Source organism: Sapajus apella, unplaced genomic scaffold, assembly GCF_009761245.1.
Source record: "Sapajus apella isolate SASKATOON/1434 unplaced genomic scaffold, GSC_monkey_1.0 scaffold36, whole genome shotgun sequence".
Lineage (NCBI taxonomy): Eukaryota > Metazoa > Chordata > Mammalia > Primates > Cebidae > Sapajus > Sapajus apella.
Window position 1 is genome coordinate 21,895,520 of NW_022436976.1, and position 20,959 is coordinate 21,916,478.

Genomic DNA, 20,959 nt, shown 5'->3' on the forward strand with positions numbered 1-20,959 from the left:
TTATATTGGCCCCAGTAAACAATACCCCACTTTCCGTTCGCATTCATAATCCTTATGTCTCATCTGGTACACAATACACGGGGAATCAGGCTGTCAGGGAAATGGCAGTAAATCTAAGGCACTTTATTAATTCCACCGTCAAGCCCCTACTGACAGTGAGAACTGGCCGGGTTTGTTTGGGTCCTTGCACCAGAGTCCTTCTTTCCTGGAGATTGACCATATATATACTTCCCTCTTAATCCAGAGCCCTCAAAGAGGCTCTGTGGGCCATTTACACACAGCAACTCTTAACGAAGCCTTAGGAAGCAGGCCCCTAGTAATAGCAAACTTCTATTGAGGACTTGTCATAATGCCAGGCACCATGCAAAGTGAATGACATGAATTATCTCTTACGAGCCTTACAATTCTTTGAATAGATGCTATTATTATTCCTATCTTCATAAAAGAAAAACTTCCCAGGTTATTCTGCAACCTTAGAAGTTTCTCGGCTCCAAGACAAGAAGCACTGGTGTCTTCCATTGCTTATTCAGCGTCTAGACATTAATCGAGGCCCTCTTTGTGCCAGGGGTAGAAGTTACAAAGATGAATGGTCCTGCCTAGAGAATGAAACCATGGACCACAGCATAGTGTAACATAGGGAAGCACCACCGCGGCAGGAGAGAAGAGAAAGGGAATCCCTTTCAGGCTGAGCTCTGGCAACCGAGAGGAGAGAACCCCCTCCTTACTGGTTCTCCCCTCCTCTCCTAGAACACAGCTAATTGCTTCATCCCACAGAACCCTGCTTCTCCATCACTGCTGAAGGCTATGGCTATTCTAAGGGACCAAGATTATACAGGAATAGAAAATGGTAGACTTACTCTGTCTTCATGCTGTGAAAATCAGAGACACATTCACATCCCTCTCCCTGCAGCTGCCACTCACTACCGATGATGGGAAAATCCAGATGAGGATGAAACCCATAAATACTTCTTCAGAGAGCCACCAAGGTTTATGGGTGTGTGCGTGGGGGTGAACCAGAACAGGACATGCGTTGACCACTGCCCCTGTTCTAAGCAGTTAGGCATTTTAGATGTATTTTCTGATTTGATTCCCTTTATCCTATTTATTTATTTAATTAATTAATTTAACCCTCCACACCTGCCTCCTCTTCAAGCTGTCTCAAACCCTCTTTTTTCTTTTTCTTTTTTTTTTAGATGGAGTTTTGCTATTGTTGCCCAGGCTGGAGTGCAATGGCGTGATCTCGGCTCACTGCAATCTCTGTCTCCTGGGTTCAAGCGATTCTCCTGCCTCAGCCTCCTGAGTAGCTGGGATTACAGGCATATACCACCATGCCTGGCTAATTTTTGTATTTTTAGTAGAGATGGGGTTTCACCACGTTGGTCAGGCTGGTCTCGAACTTCTGACCTCAGGTGATCTGCCCACCTCAGCCTCCCAAAGTGTTGAGATTATAGGTATGAGCCACAGCGCCCAGCCAAATCTTCTTACTTCTTTGCAACTCATCTACCTACCCTGGTCCAAGTCACCACACCACCTGTTTTCTCACCTAGACTAGTGCAACAGCTTCCTTATTGCTCTTCCAGTTCCTGCTCATACTCTTATCCACCCACCACACAGATGCCAGAGTGCTCTTTCCATTGTACGTGAGGACACATCACCCCTTTAGCTGAAACTCTCTCATGCCTTCCATGGCTCTTGGAATGATGCCCAAACGCTGGCCTACACAGCTCAGAAAGATACAGCTCCTGCTTGCCTTTCTAACCCAAAGTCACATTTTCACCATTTGCTCCTCCAATTTCGGCCACACTGGCCTTTCTGTTCCATGATTGTGACAAAACCACTTCCCATGTCATGGACTTTGTTCTTGCTGTGATTTTGCCTAGATTTCTTCCCCTCCTCTCTGCAAGCCTGACTCATTCTGTTCCTCAGAGGTCAGCTCAGCACCTTGGCAGAAAACCTTTGCTTACCAAGCTGTTAAAGTTGCTCTTTTGCTACCCCCAGACATTACTCCTTGACACATCGGCATTTCTCCTTCCTATCTTATTTACTGGTCTCCAAGTTTATTGCCCATTTCTCCTGATAGAACCAAGTTCTATGAGAAAAAAGGGCTTCCCTGGTATTGTTCACCATTATATCCCTGAAGCCTTGGCATGGCACATAGTGGCTGCTCCGTCACTATTTTTGAAAGAGGCAATGAACCCCCACAAAGATTCCAGAGATGAATATCATTATTTCCATTTTACAGATGAAAAAACAAGCATAGGCCAGGTATGGTGGCTCACACCTGTAATCCCAGCACTTTGGGAGGCTGAGGTGGGAGGATGGCTTGGGGCAAGGAGCTCGAGACCAACCTAGTGGGCAACATAGTGGGATCCCATCTCTACAAAAAATAAAAAAAAAATTAGCTGCTGGTGGTGGGGCACGCTTGTAGTCCCAGCTGCTTGGGACAATTACTTAAGCCCAGGAGGGTGAGGCTGCCGTGAGGCATGATTGCACCACTGCACTCCAGCCTAGGTGACAGAGTGAAACCCTCTCAAAAAAACAAAACAAAAAACTGAAGCTTAAAGGCGGGACAAGTTTCAAATCCAGGTGTGCATGGCTTCAATGCCAGGCCTCTCATTGCTATGCCAGGAAGTCTCTTAAGGTCATCAAAACACAAGGAAGATACAGGTCGCAACATGGATGAACCTTGAACACATTATGCTGAGTGAAAGAAGCCAAACACAAAAGGCCACATACCATGTATGATTCCATTTATATGAACTGTCATTTGGATCCTGGACATAGGCAGGATCATGTGCCTAGATGAAATGTCCAGAGTAGGCAGATCCATAGAGACAGAAAGTAGACTAGTGGTTGCTAGGGGCTGGGAGTGGGAAAAGATGTGGAGTGACCACTTAATGGGCATAGGGTTTCTTTTTGGGTAATAAAAATGTTCTACAACTAGACAGTGGTAAAGATCATACAACACTGTGAATGTACTAAGTGCTACTGAACTGTGCACTTTAAAATGGCTAAAATTGTGTATTTCATGTCATGTATATTTTACCACAGTAATAATGATAACAATAAAAAGAAAGAGAGATTTCCGAGGAAAGCCAGGTACCCACACCTGCTTGGAGACTGGGCCAGGGGCTGTGGCCTCCCCGGCTCCTCTGTAGCGCTGGCTGCCTTCCCCATTGCCATGAACCTCTGCAGGGATCTGCCTGAGAGAGTGGTGGGTTGTTTCAAAATTAACCCTAATCTAAAAGAATAACATTTTACTCTGCAACTTCGTGGTGTTTCTCTTTGCAATTTACCCTTTCTCTTTAATCACGATGATCACCCAAACAATCGCACATGTGCACACGTGCACACACACACACACACACACACACACACACACAATTTAACCCAAGAGGAAATGTAGCCTGCTGAATGCTGCTTTGAAATCCTGTCAGACTCCTGCTCCTGTTTTCTGAATTTCTATTTTTAGCCCTAAACAGAAAACTGACTCAAACATGTACTATTCTGGAGAAGTTATGAGTTCTGTAGTGCTTTGGGCAAGGAAAGTCTCTCCGAAACAACAAAGTAATGGAAAACAGAGATGGGAAGAAGATATGTCACAAATTTCATGATGGATCTCAATTGGGCAGAGCCCAACAAAAGTTGTTTGTTGTGCAAAAAGAACTTTAAAGATAATAAAGTGGACAATATTAAAGAGACACTTTTCAGCAAATACATAGTGGAATTTGATTTTTTACAAGTTCCCTCTCCACAGTTAAAAAAAAAATTAATGAAATTGGTCACCTGAAATTAGAATTAAATAAATGTCCTACAAAAAAACGTTTACACAAGTTTAACAGAATCTGTACTTGCAACTCTGGACAGGTATAAAACTACTTTCAGATGAAGAGATGGTAAAAGAAATTATTATTTTATCCATTATTTAGCTTACAGAATATAAAACCTTTCACACAAAAACAAAATCAATTGATTAAAATTTTGAAAAATTGCAGAAACTTTTCTTCAGCTTTTGATGAGGCATGAGATATAAGAGAAACTCGAAAATATGTATTTTGGGTATGTTTACATTAAAGGACTTTCAAATTCACAAAGAAATGTCAATTTGCAGCTTGTAAAATGGAACTCGGGGGGTACTGTACAATTTCCTACATCTGTCAAAGAATTTTAGTTAGGTATGAAAAAGATAGTTTCTATCACAATGGATGGTACTCTAGCCATTAGGTCAAAATAGATTTAGTGAAATTTTAAAACAAAACTGATGGTTCTCTCATTGCTTTCTTGTACTTTGTGATACAAACTGAAAATATACGTGCTTAGTTTTCTGAAACAAACTTTATAAATTAAGATGTCATGGATACAGTTGCTAAAATCATTTCATATATATGTGCAAATAGAATCATTGACAGTTTGCAGAGATATTGAAAAAAAACAAAGGCAATGGATTTAATTCTTTGCCAGTCCTTGCTAATTGACTGCAGAAGAGTTTTACAAAGGTTTACTGTCCTGCTAACTCCACTTCAAGACTTTCTTGAAATGGTAGGATAGTTGCCAAATAATAATCAAAGTAAAGAAAAAAATGGCAATATGATTTACATTTTTGCACTGACACTACATTGCATATGAACAAACAATATGCAGCTTCAGGAAAAGGAAAAGCTTACTGTAATCTAGTTAGACAGGTATAAGAATGTATGTTGCAGCTGAGGCTTTTCACAATACAAATCAACAATCATTTTTTAATACATTTAACACGAATCAATATGCCAAAGATTTTAATTGCAATTAACAGCATTTTGTAAATTGCTTGCATAAACTATAAGAAGAATTTAAATGTTTTGTTGACATTGATGAATTTAGTTTTCCTTTCAATTTATGCAATATCCCTTTGAATTTGATATAAATAATACTGAATTGATACAAGATTTAGTGAATTTATTTAACGTGGATGGAAATAGTTTGAAAAATGATACACTGTGGTTGAAAGTCAATTCAGTTATTCTAACAATGATTAACCAGTTTGTCAATGTGATGCAAAAATTAAAAATAATATTTTGGCATTTGATTCAGTTACTAGAAAACTGAGTATACCTGAAACAACTTGGGAATGTGAAACTATGTTTTTAATTATTCCTGTTATAAAATATAAGTACAGATCAAGTATGGCTTTTTCCTTTTCTCTTCTTTTTTTCTTTCTTTCTTTCTTTTTTTTTTTTTGTGAGACAGGTCTCCCTCTGTTGCCCAGGCTGGAGTACAGTGGTACAATTTTGGCTCACTGGAACCTCTGCCTCCTGGGCTTGTAACCTTCCCACATCAGCCTCCCAACTAGCTGGGACTACTGGCAAGTGGCACCATGCCAGGCTAATTTTTGTATTTTTTTTATTAGGCTAATTTTTGTATTTTTTTTATTAGAGACAAGGTTTTACCATATTGCCCATGCTGGTCTCCATCCAACTCCTGGGCTTGAGGGATCCACCAACCTGGGCCTCCCAAAGTGCTGGGATGACAGGTGTGAGCCACCGCACCTGGCCTCAAGTATTTCTAAATGAAAATTTAGCATCTGAATTAAGATGTGCTGTAAATATAAAATACAGGTACACACTGGATTTTGAAGACTTAGAAAAAAGAATATGAGATATCCCATTATAATAATTATATAATGTATATGTGTATCAAAAGATTATCATGTATACCTTAATTATATATCATTGTTACTTGTCAATTATATCTCAATAAAGCTGGGTAATAATTTTATATTGATTTCATGTTGAAATTATAATATTTTAGATATGTTGGGTTAAATAAAATATATATTAAAATTAATTTTATGTGTTTCTTTTAACTTTTTAAATGCATCTTAAGGCTAGTCCAAGTGCAGTAGTGTTTACAACTGAATGATCACAACCAGTTGCAGACTTCGCTGTTCCTTCTCCACTCTCACTGCTTCACTTGACTAGCCTTAAAATATCTGGCTTAAAAGTGAGTTTAAAATTACATACGTGGCCTGTAAGACGTTTCTAGTGGACAGCATTGCTCTAGAGACACAGATAAGTATCACAGCATTCCCTCATGCTATATTTTAATGGCCTTGAGAGAAAGTTGGAGTTTCAGGTAAGCACATAGGACAGCTACCCTGCCAGTCTTAGAATAATTAGTAGAAGACAAGAACATCAGAAATTAGCCACAGAAATAACAGGCCATCCACTGAAGTAATAGACATTTGTAATGATTGAATCATGAGAATTTTCCTATTATCTATGGAACACGTCCCATCCCAGTGGCAAGTATTTATACCTGGATGACTTCACCATTGTTCAAGTTCTAGGACTGGGTTGCTGACTTACATACTAAGCAAGGCCAAGAGGGTTGAAAAGCACAGGGTGATCCCAGCTGGCCTGAATTGACCCCAGACTAATCTTCAGAATCACTAACTATCGGCAATCACTATGAAATGTATTTACTAAAGGTAAGTGATGGTCTGAAACTATGAGTCTTGAAGTTGTTTGGTGCAGGCTATATCAGTCAGTCAGCATTATTTGGTAATAATAATTTGGAGGTATGATTTGCACCTGGTTTCAGTGGAGTCTTGGGGCTTCAATCATTGAGGTGTATGTCACACAGCTGGAATGTGCCCATGCAAATTGGCTCACTATAAGTGACCTCCACTACTGGATTTCTTGGAACCCAAGTTTTGCATATGTATGCCAATAAAGGTTCAAGACCTGCAGATAGTGTCCTGTGCAACCCAGTCTTAGGGGGATAAAGAAGCTTGTATCTGCTATCTCTGTGATCCCTGCATTACCTATCTGTCTTCTGCTGTTACTGTGTTGTTTCCCTTATCTGTAATAAAAATACCCCACGAGAATAAACTATTTCAGTATTGTGAGCCCTTTCAGCAATCAAACACTTAAGGTGACTAAATGTGTAATTTAGGTAACAATTCATCAACTGATCATCTCCCCACAATAAGGACAGGCAGTATAGCAGACTGGCCAAAGTCGGAGCTCTGGAGTCTACCTGCATGGGCTCAAATCAAAACTTCACCCTTTGCTGAGTCTCCTTGAGTGAGTAAATGGGGAACTCATAGTCTATCAATTCTTGTTCAAAGTTTTATAAAAACGCCTGGCACACAGTAGCACTTAGTGTTCACCACAGTTAGCAAATTCTGTCTTTGGAGTCCCAAGAAGCAAATATCTACAAGTTTACTGTCTCTGTTTTTAGCCTTCAAGAGTTCATAAATATTGAGGTCTAGATCAGAGCACCCCTCTACACAGTAAAAAAGTACTTGTTATGATAAAGAGCAAAGGTATGATGATTTATCAACTTTTTATTGCGCTAGATAGAAAACAAAAACACCAGGGTACCTAATCAAAGCTATTAGATGGCTGTAAGATCAAAGGAGATAAGAAAAAATATTCTAAAAATTACAGACAGTACTATAAATACGAGGTTTGCTTATTCCTGTTCCTTTTTAGTTTTTCTTGTGGAGTTTCACTCCCTTCAAAGCTTTGTCCACCAACTTAGCCAAATGTGCCATTATGTCTGCCCCCTCAGCCTTGACCTTTGCAACGGGCCTCTCAGTTCCACAATCCAGACTGTCCACTGAATGGTTTTACCTGAAGGCTGGGCAGGAGTTGCAGCTTTGAATGCTTTATCTTCTCCCCAGCCTGTTTCTCCAAGGCTGCCTCTAGGCCCAGCTTTCTAGGTCATGGAAATCAATCCAGGGGATGAGAGCTGTTGCAGAGCCTATTTGTCTTCAGATCTGTTCCTTGCCCATTTCCTGCTTGGGTCAGCAGGGTAGGTGACCTCTGCAGGCTGTGATTCTCAGGCTCCCTGTGTCATACAGTTTCTTGCAGCATTCCGCTAATGAGAGAAACTGGCTGGCATTTGAAAGTGGGAAGGAAGAGAGCAGCCAAGCTGTTTCTCCCCCTTGTTTTTACCTTTGGTGATAACTCCAGCAGTAGAAGCACCTTCTTATGACTCCAGCGCCCAAAGAACAGACATGCCGCCAATCAAGGCTCCAAAGATGACCCCAAACCTAGGCGCTGGTAAAACTACCCCTTCTGTTTTTCCCTCTAGCCTAGGTGTAGTTGGGGCCTCTGTCTGTTGCTGATGCTGCAAAACCATTTCTTGTTTGTTTTGGCAAACTTCATCACCTGTGTAACCAATTCCCTATATTAAAGTCCCTGTGTTAAGTGGTCTAGAATTTATTCTGCTTTCCTGATTGGACCCTGATAATGCAGTGTGCATGTCACCATCCAGGCACAGAGTTTCTGCTGCTGCAACTCCTTTGGTGTCTACAATATGGTGTTTGGGCAGAGAGAGAGAGAGGTAGAGCTGGGCTAAGGCAAGTTACCTTCAGGTGAGAAGAGATGGGAGAGGGTCCTTCTCAAATCTGGTTGCATGAACATGACATCACGTGGGGTGATTTGATAAAATATCATGACTGGGCATCACTCTGAGAGATTCTGATTTTACTTATTTAGGGTGGAACCCAGGTATATGCAATGTATAAAGGTTCCTGGGTGAATCTAAGGTCAAGACTGAGTTGAGAACCACTGCCCTAGATAATGAGACCCCAGCTGCTGTTGCTTTTGGAGCATGTGTGAATGTGTGAATGAGTATGTTTGGGTGTGTATGGGACAGAGAGACAGAAAGAGGAGAGCAACAGATATTAAACTATCCATAAACAAATTTTTAAAAATTGTTTTAAAGAGGAGAGCAATTAGATAAAACTGTAAACATTGACACTGACAAAGACCAGAGGCTTAATAAAGAAAGAAGAAACCTGCACATTAGACTGAACGGGGGGATTAGAATATGCCATCCCCACATTATGCTTCACTGGCATATTCATAATTTGGGGCTGAAGGCAATTGAGAAACAAAAGATTCAGGAAGGGCTCTCTGTCTTCCTCCTTTCTAGCAAAAATCAGGGCATAAATTTCCTGTGAGGAGGGTCTTCTCCCTAAACCATGAAGAAGAAAACATTCTTGCCACAGAAGATAATGAGTTAATGATGAGATGAATCTGTACAAACAAACCTTGCTAACATAACACTTCTTTTCCATTAGTTTCCTCCACGCATTTTCTAGCCTCTTTCCCTCAACTTACCACCCTATCCCAAACCTCTTCTTCCTTTGTCTTATCATCTCCCCACAATTTATCATGCTTGGCTACAAAGGTATATGAGCCCCTGGGTCTAACCACATCTTTGGGGTTTTACTTCTTTCTAAGAACCCCCCTGTGTCATGTAAAAATATTAACTTCAAAAAAATTTGTATGTTTTTTATTCTGTTAATCTGTCTTTTGATAATTCATTTCATAGGCTCCAGCCACAGAACCTAAGAGGGTAGGGGAAAGTCTTTCCTCCTCTACAAAGTCAAAGGCTAATTACATGCATCATTTATGCAAAGAACTGATCATTATGCTTAGCCACCCTTTAACATCATCAAGAGTATTCATAACATTTCATTAGCTATGTTTGTTGTAAGATTCAGTTGTTTCCCTCAAAAAGCTCTATTCGTGTACAAGATGTGATGAATCAATAACAAACCTGCATTCATAAGTCACATGTGCAAAGCCAGAGATCCTATTTTCTTGTCAGCCTTTGGAGCCTACCAGTCAGGTAACAAGGTCAGTGCTTTAAAAACACCCATGTGAAGACACTGGGAGGCTGCATCCATCACCACACTGCCTCCTGCTGCAATCTTTTCATTAGATTTAAAACACAGGCACTCACCCAACATAGCCAGAGCCTAGTGAAGAAACATGGGGAGAAAATTCTGTTCTATTTAACAGGAGGCAAGTAGAGTCTTCTACTGACCAGCAAAAGGAACAGTAATCTCCTTGGCACCCAGGAGGGCACAATACCACAACCACTTCAGAATTTGAGAGAGAGTTTCTAGGTAGGAGTTCCCTGTGAAAATCTTTCACACTGTTTGAAACTAACTAGATAAGACCTTGTTTAGAATGTGTAAGATAGAACTTCCTGACAGATAAAAGAAGGTCATTAACATCTCAAGGTAGGTAAAGAGGATCTAGGAGCAAATTGCATGAAATTCAGAGCAACGAAAAAAATCTTACTATAATAGAAGAAATATTGAGTTTCAATTAGTCATAAAATGTAGATAAAAAAAAAAATCGTAAAAGACCTCGAGCTCAAGTGCATCACTTTACAAATAAAGAAACTTTGGGCCCAGAGAAAGTAAGCAATTTGCCCAGGGTCACTGGCTAGTGAATTATACAGAAAGAACTAACATCCAGCCAGGCACCTCTTCTCTAAACCCCTGCTTCTCTAAGTGTGTGAACCAGCATTAGCACCTGCTGGGAGAGTGTAAGAAATGCAGTCTCAGGCCCCCTCCCAGACCTGCTCTTTCAGAACTTGCATTTTAACAACAACCCCAGGTGATCTATATGCACATGACAATTTGAGAAGCACTACTCTAAACTACACTTTGATTTATCTGGGGTTTTTTGGTTCACCTACAGCCAGGGTTGGAGTAGACATTTTCTCCATTCCTGGAGCACTACTTGTTCTGGAACCTATTGTAGAAGCTGATACGAAAACTTATAAATGCAGGAAGGGAAAGTGTAAATGATGTAGAATGAGGACTTCTGACTGGTTTTGTTGCCGACACCCACTTCTTGACTTAAAAACAGCTAATCAAAAGACCGGAAACACAAAAAAACTTGGTAAAAATGTGTTGAACAAATAAAAAACCTTGTCATATGTGAAGAAAAGCTTTCAGGATACAGACTTCCAACATTTAATTTAACACACATTTGTTGAGCATCTACTATGTACTAGCTGCAGTGCTAAGTGGAAGATACATTCATTACTAATAGACTGTGAGAAACAGACTGAGAAACTCACAGCCTGGTGAACAAGCTCTCAGAAGGTATACTACTAGAAGGCAAGGATGTATCTTCACCCTTCTCCATTTACATGTGCCATGCACACAAAGATACCCCTTGCCAATATTCACAAGTACTGTTTTAACTGGAAGCTTTCCACACCTTACTCATACAGTGGGGATTGTTGAGTGATGGGGGTGGATTGGGACATAAGAGCTTGGCTTCTCAACCTTCTGTACTTTTTGCTTACTCCTCTACTGGATTGGGAAATCCTTCGTATCTAATCTTTCCACACATTCCATCCATCTGCTCCTTCTGTGCAGAGTGCGGAGTCTAGGGTGGTTTGATGACGAGATGGAGGTTAGCTGCTTTACTGGAGCAACAGCCCTTTGTGTCCTGGCCCAGCTGCCAATTGACTTCCTGGTCTCCACTCTACAAGATGCCTCACCCCTCAAATGCCTGAGTAGCTGTGTTGAAAGTTATCCTTGAGTTTATCTTGGGTTGGATATTACATTATCACCTCTTCGGTTGGGCTAGCACCCAGCTACACTTCTTCACTATGGTTAACACTTGGAAGTGGATAAAAGAGGAAAATAATTCATCAAAAGCTGGTCACTTTGCTCTTTGCAGAAAGGGACTTTAGCCAAAGGCCAATGAGAGAAAAGAAAATAAAGGCTTCAAGGTCTCTGGTTGGGGTTAACAGCTGGGAATATTATCCAACAGAAGAACTCTGGCTGGAAAAAAGGCATAGCCTCTTTGCTCAGATAACACTGATGATGATAATATTAGTAATATTATCAAACTCCTAATATGTGTCAGGTACATAGCTAGCTGCCATATATGCATCACCTTATGTCATTTAATCTTCTCAACCACCCTATGAGATAGATACTTTATTTTTTATCATGTCCTTTTTATAGACCGATTCTGCAGACCACAGAAGATAAAAGAAAGAAAGAAAACTTAAATTCATTCAATGCTAATTACATACCAAGTCCCATGTTAGGATTTCTTATATGTTATAAGATAGGTGAGAGAGTGATAGATAGGAGAAAAAGCTAATGCTTGTTATGAATGGAATTGTATGGCTTAATGTGCCCTATTCCCATTTGCCTCTCTCAAGGTCTGCAGTCACCATGAAAACTAGAAGCCCAGCAGTCACTAGAGGAGGCAGGATGAATTTGGAGAGATTTTCTTAAACCTCTTGCCAAAAGGGTAGGAGACTTACTGGTTTAGGGAAATTTCTGTCTAATCATTAACTGGTTACTAGATTGAGTAGAGACACACACACACATACACACACACACACACACACACACTCTCTCTCTCTCTCTCTCTCTCTCTCTGTCTCTGAGATGGAATCTCACCTTGTCACCAGACTGGAATGCAGTGGTGAGATATTGTCTTACTGCAACGTCCACCTCCCAGGTTCAAGTGATTCTCCTGCCTCAGCCTCCTGAGTAGCTGGGATTAAAGGCCCATTCCACTATGCCTGGCTAATTTTTATATTTTTAGTAGAGACGGGATTTCACCATGTTGGTCAGGCTGGTCTTGCACTCCTGACCTCATAATCCACTTACCTTGGCCTCTCAAAATGCTAGGATTACAGGTGTGAGCCACTGCACCTGGCTAAGATTTCTCTCTTTAAAGGGAGTACATGACAGAGAATACAGGCTATACAAAATTAGTTCAGGAAATTCACTAAACAAATAGTAAAAACAACACACAGCAACATCAGAGGAGAGGCAATCTTATTTTAACAGTTGTCATAGTACACTATTTAAACATCCAGTTTTCAAAAAAAGTTAGTTCTTTGCCTACTAAATTGGCAAAACTTTAGTTAGACAGCCAGTCTGACCAAGGGGAAAAAAAGAAGACACAAATTATTAAAATTAGGAATGAAAAAGGGACTATCATTACTGATGTTACAGAAATTAAGAGAATGATAAAGGAATAAAATAACTTAGATAATGTAGATGAAATGGAAAAATTTCTAGAAAGACATAAACTACCAAAACTGACTCAAGAAGAAATAGAAAACTTGAATAGCCCTATAACAGGTGAGAAAGTTGAATCAGTAATTTAAAAACTTTCCACAATGAAAAATTCAGGCCCAAATTACTTTTCTGGTGATTATACCAAACATTTAAATAATTAACAAAAATCCTTTAAAAATTCTTCTTAAAAAATGGAAGATAAAAGGATACTTCCCAACGTATTCTGAGACCAATATCAGAACTAGAAGTTCTAGAAGTTTGCCAGAATTTTTCTGTATTCATTGGCTTATAGATGCATCTCCCCAACCTCTTTGTGTTCACATGATATCCTTCCTATATGTGTAGCCCTAAATTTCCCCTTTTTATAAGGACACCAGTCATATTGTATTGGAATCCACCGTGATGACCTCATTTTAACTTCATTATGTCTGCAAAGACATATTTCCAAATAGGGTCACATTCTGAGGTACTTGGAAATTAGGACTTCAAGATACATATTTGGGGAGAACACAGTTCAACTCATAACACTTGATATTGCAAAGTTTTTCTCAGCCTTACAAAACTCTTGCAAATGTTATTCTAATCTGTGAGCACTTTCAAAAACATTGGTTGCAATATAATGAAAATAGATGTTTGGTAATATTGGGAATGATAGTTTGTTGTGCAAGAATCTTCTGCATTCAAACTGAGAGGAAGAATTTGACAAATTGGTTAATCTATCTTTTCTCCTGCTGAAGTGGTTCTGCCACTGCAGTTTTTCCTAGGCTCTAAGAAGTATTCATCTCCGCCACTGGCAGTGTCACAATACACAAAACTTTGACAGTATACAGTTGTGGTCACCTTCTTTTCCAAGGACAGAGGACAAGACATGTAGAGAAATGTTCCCTGGGCCAGAACAGTGCTGGTCACAGCAGTGGATGTCTAAGGTTTTAGTTACATTGTGTGAGAGCTCATTGTCAAATCCCAAGAGGCGGAGGGTTCCATGCACACTCTTTATCCCATGAATACATTGATCTCATACTTCTAGCCTCCAGAACTATGAGATACTAAACTTCCATCGTTTTGCCATGCAGTTTGTGATACTTTCCAGTAGCCCAAGAAAATTAACATGTTAAACAATTCATATTATTCTTAAATTTGTATAAACCTAGGATAATGTATATGAAGCACGATACTGATTTATATGACTAAATTATAATATTTTGTAACATATTCTGCAATAATAATTATTTGTCATATATGATTCCATTTCTGTGTTTTAACATGGCGTGTAAAATTCTTAGTTCATTTACAAATTTAAGTATCACTTTAGGAATTTTATTGATAACTCTAGTTCCACTGGTTCCGGGCAGTGAAGTTTCTCCAAATTAAAATTAGTTTTACGATGTAAGAATTCCAGCAGGGCATGGTGGCTAGCACCTGTATTCCCAGCTATGTAGTCCCAGCTACTTGGGAAGCTGAGGTGGGAGAATTGATTGAATGCAGAGGCAGAGATTGCGGTGAGCCAAAGTTATGCCACTGCACTGCAGCCTGGATGACAGAATGAGACCCTGTCAAAAAAAGAAAAAAAAAGAAAGAGAAAAAGAGAGAGAGAGAGAGAGAGAGAGAGAGAGAGAGGAAGAAGAAGAAAAAGCAAGAATTACAAGGACTTAAGAAATTTGTCCAGACCTGTGCAATGGTGAATAGTTCACGCCTATAATCCCAGCATTTTGGGAGGCCGAGGTAGGTGGGTAGCTTGAGGTCAGGAGTTCAAAACCAGCCTGGCCAACATGGAGAAACCCCATTTCTACAAAACATAGAAAAATTTGCCAGGCATGGTGGTCCATGCCTGTGGTCCCAGCTACTCAGAAGGCTGAGGTGAGAGGATGGCTTGAGCCCAGGGGGCAGAGATTGTAGTGACCCGAGATCACACACCACTGCACTCCAGCCTGGGTGATAGAGACAGACCTTGTCTCAAAAAAAAAAAGGAAAAGAAAAAGAAATTGGTCTAATTTAGCATGCTATCAATAGAATATATATTGTAAAACTCTTGTATAAAATAACTTAGGAAGTCATTTTTCTGAAAGGAAGGGAAACAAATTTTTATGGAACTAATATATAACAATCTGTGAATTATATATAATATCTTTGGCCCATGAACAGACCATACAGACATGTATAATAATGATTAAAACAGTCATTTTTGATAGTTCCTGGCAGTCATTTAAAAAAACCCATAACTTTATATGGATTTTAAAAATTTTATCATTATAAAGGTATATTTGACACTGTGGAAAGACAGAACATATTTTATTTAGCAATTTTGCTAGCTTGATTTATAACTTTTAAGTATTTAGACATATGGTATGTGAACCTCTACTTGCACTCATGGTCCAGGCCCTGTCATTGTCAGGGGTGGGCCAGGACCCATGAAAACTAAAGCTATGAACAGAAACCAAACTAAAATGTCAAGACTGCTCCTACTATAAACTAAAATATCACTCTGAAGGCTTCATGTAGAAACCTGATGCAGTCCCTCAGAGGAAGTGACAGGTACCTTCCTGGGCCATCGTCACAAGGGTCCCTACAGGCTCTTCCCAGGCAGGAGTTGTGTGGTCCTGTTGCCTCAACGGACCTCAGCTCTCACCAGGTTTCATATGCCTAACATATTTCATGGTTCTTATGTTCTGAATGTTAGGGCTACATCATGGATGCTCCTTTTATTTCTTTTGCAGTAACCTTGTGCCACTGTCAAATAAACAGAGCAATTTATAACTGTACTGCACTCCTCTTTTGGAAATAGTAGTGTGCAATTTGACAAAAAATCTTCAGAGGAGCCTCAATGTTGTGATATTCCCCATGGGTATCATTTTGTTATCTTTTGCCTGTCCCCTTCGTGAGAGGGTTGGCTGCTTATTGAGGGCTACTCTGCGGCTAGGGATGGGAACCAGCATTCTATTTGAGAGTTAGTCTCAGGAAGTGAAGAACTCCTAGAGACAGGGGAAGTGGTGGCAATTAAGATAAGAGATAAAAGCAGGATGTATTACCAGGAAAGAAAAAAAAAGGTACCAAAAAGCCAACTAGGAATGCCAAAAAGAGAACTGAGGCATGATCGCAAAAGGCCCCATGGGATTTCCAATTTGAATTGTATTTATTGTAACTTCCTGCAAGCAAATATGGGAACTATACCGTTCATGCCATTACTGACTAATGTAATAGATAATCTGACAGCTAATATAAAACACAGATGCCTGACATCAAAGGATACTTTAGCTGTGGTTGAACATCTTTAAGGAACTTCAATACCCTCTCCATAGATATCAGTTCACAACAGTGGCATAAAATCATTGCATAAAATTAAAAACCGTGAGAGACCTAGAATGGGTTCATCAGAAAGACAGCAGTGAAGAATGAAAACTTCAAGAAGGACACAGAAGGGTATAACCAAAATTTTGATAATAAAAAAAGAACTCTAATGCAAATACAACAGGCTGAAAGTCAACAGCACAGTACTTAATAGTAAAGGCAGATCAGTGAACCACATTAATCAGCCCAGGATATAGATTATCAGCCACATTTGAAACACAGATTAACAGGAACAAATAAGGTACCAGGATGGGAGGCATTTTTATAAGTAACAAAAGTTTTAATCTTTGTTTAAATAAGACTTCAAAAGGATTTCACATATAACCAATGGTGAAACCATTAAAAAAAAAAAACAAAACAGATTAGCATCAAGAAATGCAAGGCCGAGTGACCAAATTTCTGACCTATTTTAAGATCAATCAGCATTTTCTACCTGGGCAAGTAGAATGCAATTAGCACTTGAGTGATTTTAAAGACTCTTTTACAGTTGCCTTTAACTGGCTGGTGAAATAGCAGGACTGTGTGGCTGAAGGCCAATGTTTATTTTTACCCATTACCTATTTCATTAATGGGATTGTGGGCCCCTGGGCCTCCAGGCACACACAAATGTATTAAAATACCCTACACTGTAATTTAGTGGCACAGAGGGGATTGGAGCAAATTAAGTGGCTGTTATATTTGCCATGGGTGTAGTCTAGATCAGACATTTTGATGCTTTTGTGGCAGAGCCCAGTAAGTTTTATTTCAGAAGTCTACAAAGAATGGAGGTTTTTTTTCTTGCAGAGGAAGAGTTTTAATAAGTGGGTCCTTCCACTCAAATAAAAATATACATAAAGAAAAATGCCCCAAGTAGATACTCTTAAAGTGAAAGATGAGAATCCTTTCGCCAGGACAAATGCACCAATAGCATCAGTGAAAGAAATTGGATCTTTAGACTCCATTAACAAGGGACTCAAAATGAATCAAACCTCCAGGAAACTCTCAATCCAACCTTGGGACTTTCCTCCCCAGTATGTTAGAACTTCTGCCTATGAATTCTTTAAAGGGAGTAAAAAACAAAGTGATTACCTAATTGTTGCCCTGATCGATAATTAAAGCATCAAAATAGCTTGCAGAAACATTGACAGATCCTCAGAGTAAAGGTTCCTAGGGTAGCACTATATCATTTTTTGTTTGATTTTTACTAAATCGATCCATTTTTGCCACTGAGTGTTAAATTCCTTCTAAAATAGTAAATGAAAGATTTTTGCTTTGATCATTCAGAACCAACATTAGTACACTTGAGAATTCTGCCAATGGTGGTCTCCTGTGAGTCTTCACAGCAGAGAACAAGGAAAATGGAATGAGGGCAGGGCAAAACGGAATGACATCTGGAAACACAGTGTTTTGGCCCAAGAAGAGGACAACATTGCCTTTGCCCTAGAAAACTGTGGAGAAACACTTAGAAATGACAAGAAAGGAGACAAAAATACTTACGAGTATCCTGGACTTGCAGTGGGAGGGGGACCTGAAGAAATGAAAGAAAAACAAAAGAAACAGTCAGCCTGGGTTACTGGAGGGTGAGTATGGATACAGTCAAATCATTACAAATTAAAATTCTCAACCACCCAGAGGTAATATTTATTTTTCTGGAATTTATTGTTTTGCTCTATTCCCCCAACCACCTCTATGAAAAAAAAAAATACCAGTGAGAATGCGTCTATGTGTCACAATTCAGGGTCTGAAAATGCTAAGACAAGTGCTAAAAAATGAGTTAATAGAGTAAGCATCCTCAAACTATGCAGGGAGTTTCCAGTGGGCTGAGTGGTTGCATGAGGGTGTTATTTGCAACAGTGAGTGAGGCTTCTTTTTAGTCCTTGATGGCAGGAAAAGGGCTATGCATGCTGCAAACATTTCCAACTTCTTGGATAAGGGGCATCCTTGCTGAGACGTGCTCAATGGCATGATGGTTTCACATAGGGCTGTGAGATCAGAAAGATCCAGACCTCATTCCTGCTCTGCTGTTTACTAGCTGGGTAACATGGTAATTAACTGCTGGGCCTTGGTTTACTTATTTGTAAAATGGGTACAACTGTGCCACGTTTACGGTTGTGGGCACAGAATACATTCTCCGTAAGTGTGCATTCCTTCCTTCCTGTCCCTGTGGACTCCAGCCATCCTACCACATTGGGCTGACCGTTGAAGTCCATCCCCTGTAGGGGTCTGCTTACCAAACTTGACAAATAAGACTCCAGTGGTAGAAACCACCTTCTTGCCGTTTGTTGCCACACACTGGAAGTAGCCCGTGTCTGTGGTGTCGAGGTTTCTGATCCGCAGCCGAGAGCCATAGATGGTGGTACGAAAGGAGATCCTCCGGGGCTCCTGCACCACAGGAGCATCATTTTTGAACCAGCGGATGGTGGGAGGGGGATTCCCAGAGACTTTGCAGTGCAGTTCTGCTGTCTGGCCCAGGGACGTGGTGATGTTATTCATTGGTTCATCCAGGATCAGATAAGAATCTGTGAACACAGAGAGGAGGCAGGTGAGAGGGGCAGACAGCTGCAGAGTGCTTCCAAGCAGCCAAATCACCTCTAGTGTACCCTCTGGATCACAGAGAGGCTGAGCAGGAGAAGCAGGTTAGACAGACGAGGACTGAAACAATCACATTGACCAAGACCATAGGACTGCTAAATAATCACCCATAGAGCCTGCTGCTTGGAAGAAAAATTGTTACTAATTAGAGTGTAAAACCCAAAGTCTCCAAATGACTACATGGATGAGCTTTCGTGCTTCAGATCATGAAAATCATATATACTCCTTGTTCCAAATTCCAACATAGCAAAAGAGAGAGAAAATAAAGATCACCTCAAATCTCCCCACCCAAAAATAACTATTCTTTTTTTTTTTTTTTTTTTTGAGACGGAGTTTCGCTCTTGTTACCCAGGCTGGAGTGCAATGGCGCGATCTCGGCTCACCGCAACCTCCGCCTCCTGGGTTCAGGCAATTCTCCTGCCTCAGCCTCCTGAGTAGCTGGGATTACAGGCATGCGCCACCATGCCCAGCTAATTTTTTGTAGTTTTAGTAGAGACGGGGTTTCACCGAATAACACTATTCTTAACATCCCGGCAAACATCCTTCCAGTCTGTCCACTTTTGATAAGGAAGAAAGCATCGACAATTGAAAAAAGCTGCAGCCGAGAGCCATAGATGGTGGTCCCAAAGGAGATCCTCAGGCGCTCCTGGACCACGGGACCATCATTTTTGAACCAGTGGATGGTGGGAGGTGGATTCCCAGAGACTTTGCAGTGCAGTTCTGCTGTCTGTCCCAGGGACGTGATGATGTCATTCATTGGTTCATCCAGGGTCAGGTAAGAATCTGTCAGGGTCAGGAGTAACACATTCATATCCACATGGCACAAGATCAGGAAGGATGCCTGAAACTTTCCTGTTACTGACAACATAAAGTTATGAAGGCCAGGTCAGAGGCAGATAGAGTAATGGAGCAATGGATATTTCCATAATGTTACTCATATCAACCATAACTTTAATGTTGCAATATGTAATTCTTTCAATCACATATATATAAATTCAATATTCAATACTGTACATTATTCAGGTCTTGGTTATACAGTTCCATGAGTATAGGCAAATGCCTTCACCCATGTAACCAATGCCCCTACCTTGATAGAACCCCAACACCCCAGAAAGTACCCCTACAATCTTTTGTAGTTGGTCCCTGCTCCCAACCACTCCCTCCTACCCCTCCTCCGAGCAACTAAGGTTCTAATTTCTATTATCATAGGTTAATTTTGCCTGTTTCAGAACTTCATATAAATGGAATCATGCTGCATATACATTTTGCATTTGGTTCCTCTTAAGATTTATTGCCTTATACATTTAATAACAAAATAAGTTTCATTTAAGCTTATTCAATAAAGTATTTAAACATCAGTATTAATATTAGTTGTAGTATCCAGTTGCAGAGAAAATAATTTATTTTTAATTAAATTTGAATTATTAAAAAAATTTGCTGTTATTCATGTGTAGGGAGCTTTCTTTGGTTTCATTTTTCCTAGACACCCCTTCTTGGGTAGACCCCCCGCCATACCATCGCATTGTCCCATGTCTTCCTAGGTCCAAATCTGGGGTGACTTGTTCAGCAGCCATCTTCACTGAGAGCTATGAGCCCCATAAGGGCAGAAATAGGAATGTTCTGGTCATCACTGCATCCTCAGTGTATACTACTGTGTAGCAGCGTTACCCACCAGAACTTTTGGCAATGATGGAAATGTTCCATAATCTGCACTGACTGGTAGCCACTAGTCACACAGGGCTTACTGAATGCATGAAATATGGCTGCAGCAATTGAAAACTGAATCTTTAAATTTAAATAGCCACATGTGGCTAGTGGCTACTGTATTGGACAGCACAGGCAGAGTGCAGCAAATTTGTTGAATTTAATGGAATTTATTAAAAAGTAACTTTTTTTGAGCTTTTTAACTGGGTAATTTAATTGCCCAAATGTCTGTAAAATGAGTTTGTAAATGCTAAAAATAATTGATTCATTATTTGCTTTAATTGCCCCCGCCAACCCACGATTCAGGAGGAACATTGTTAATGTCTGGGCAGCCTCACAGGAGTGTGTCTCACATATGAATGGCATTTATCATGTGTGCAGTAGGAGAGATTAAGCATGAGCACTGCATTGCCATCTCACTTAAGCCAATGAATGACACTTTCCATCTCACTTAAGCCAATGAATAATTATCCTTCACAACAGATT

At 40.1% G+C, this 20,959-nt stretch overlaps 1 protein-coding gene across 1 annotated transcript in view; it reads right to left on the reverse strand.

Annotated features, from left to right (window-relative positions):
• ROR1 (receptor tyrosine kinase like orphan receptor 1) overlaps positions 1–20,959 on the reverse strand; it is a 403,384-nt gene that overhangs the window by 107,246 nt on the left and 275,179 nt on the right. The window contains exons 3-4 of the mRNA XM_032296748.1: positions 18,409–18,696; positions 17,675–17,705 (exon numbers count right to left, since the gene is read on the reverse strand). Coding sequence (XP_032152639.1) covers positions 17,675–17,705; positions 18,409–18,696 — 319 coding nt within the window. The remainder of the gene's footprint in view (positions 1–17,674; positions 17,706–18,408; positions 18,697–20,959) is intronic.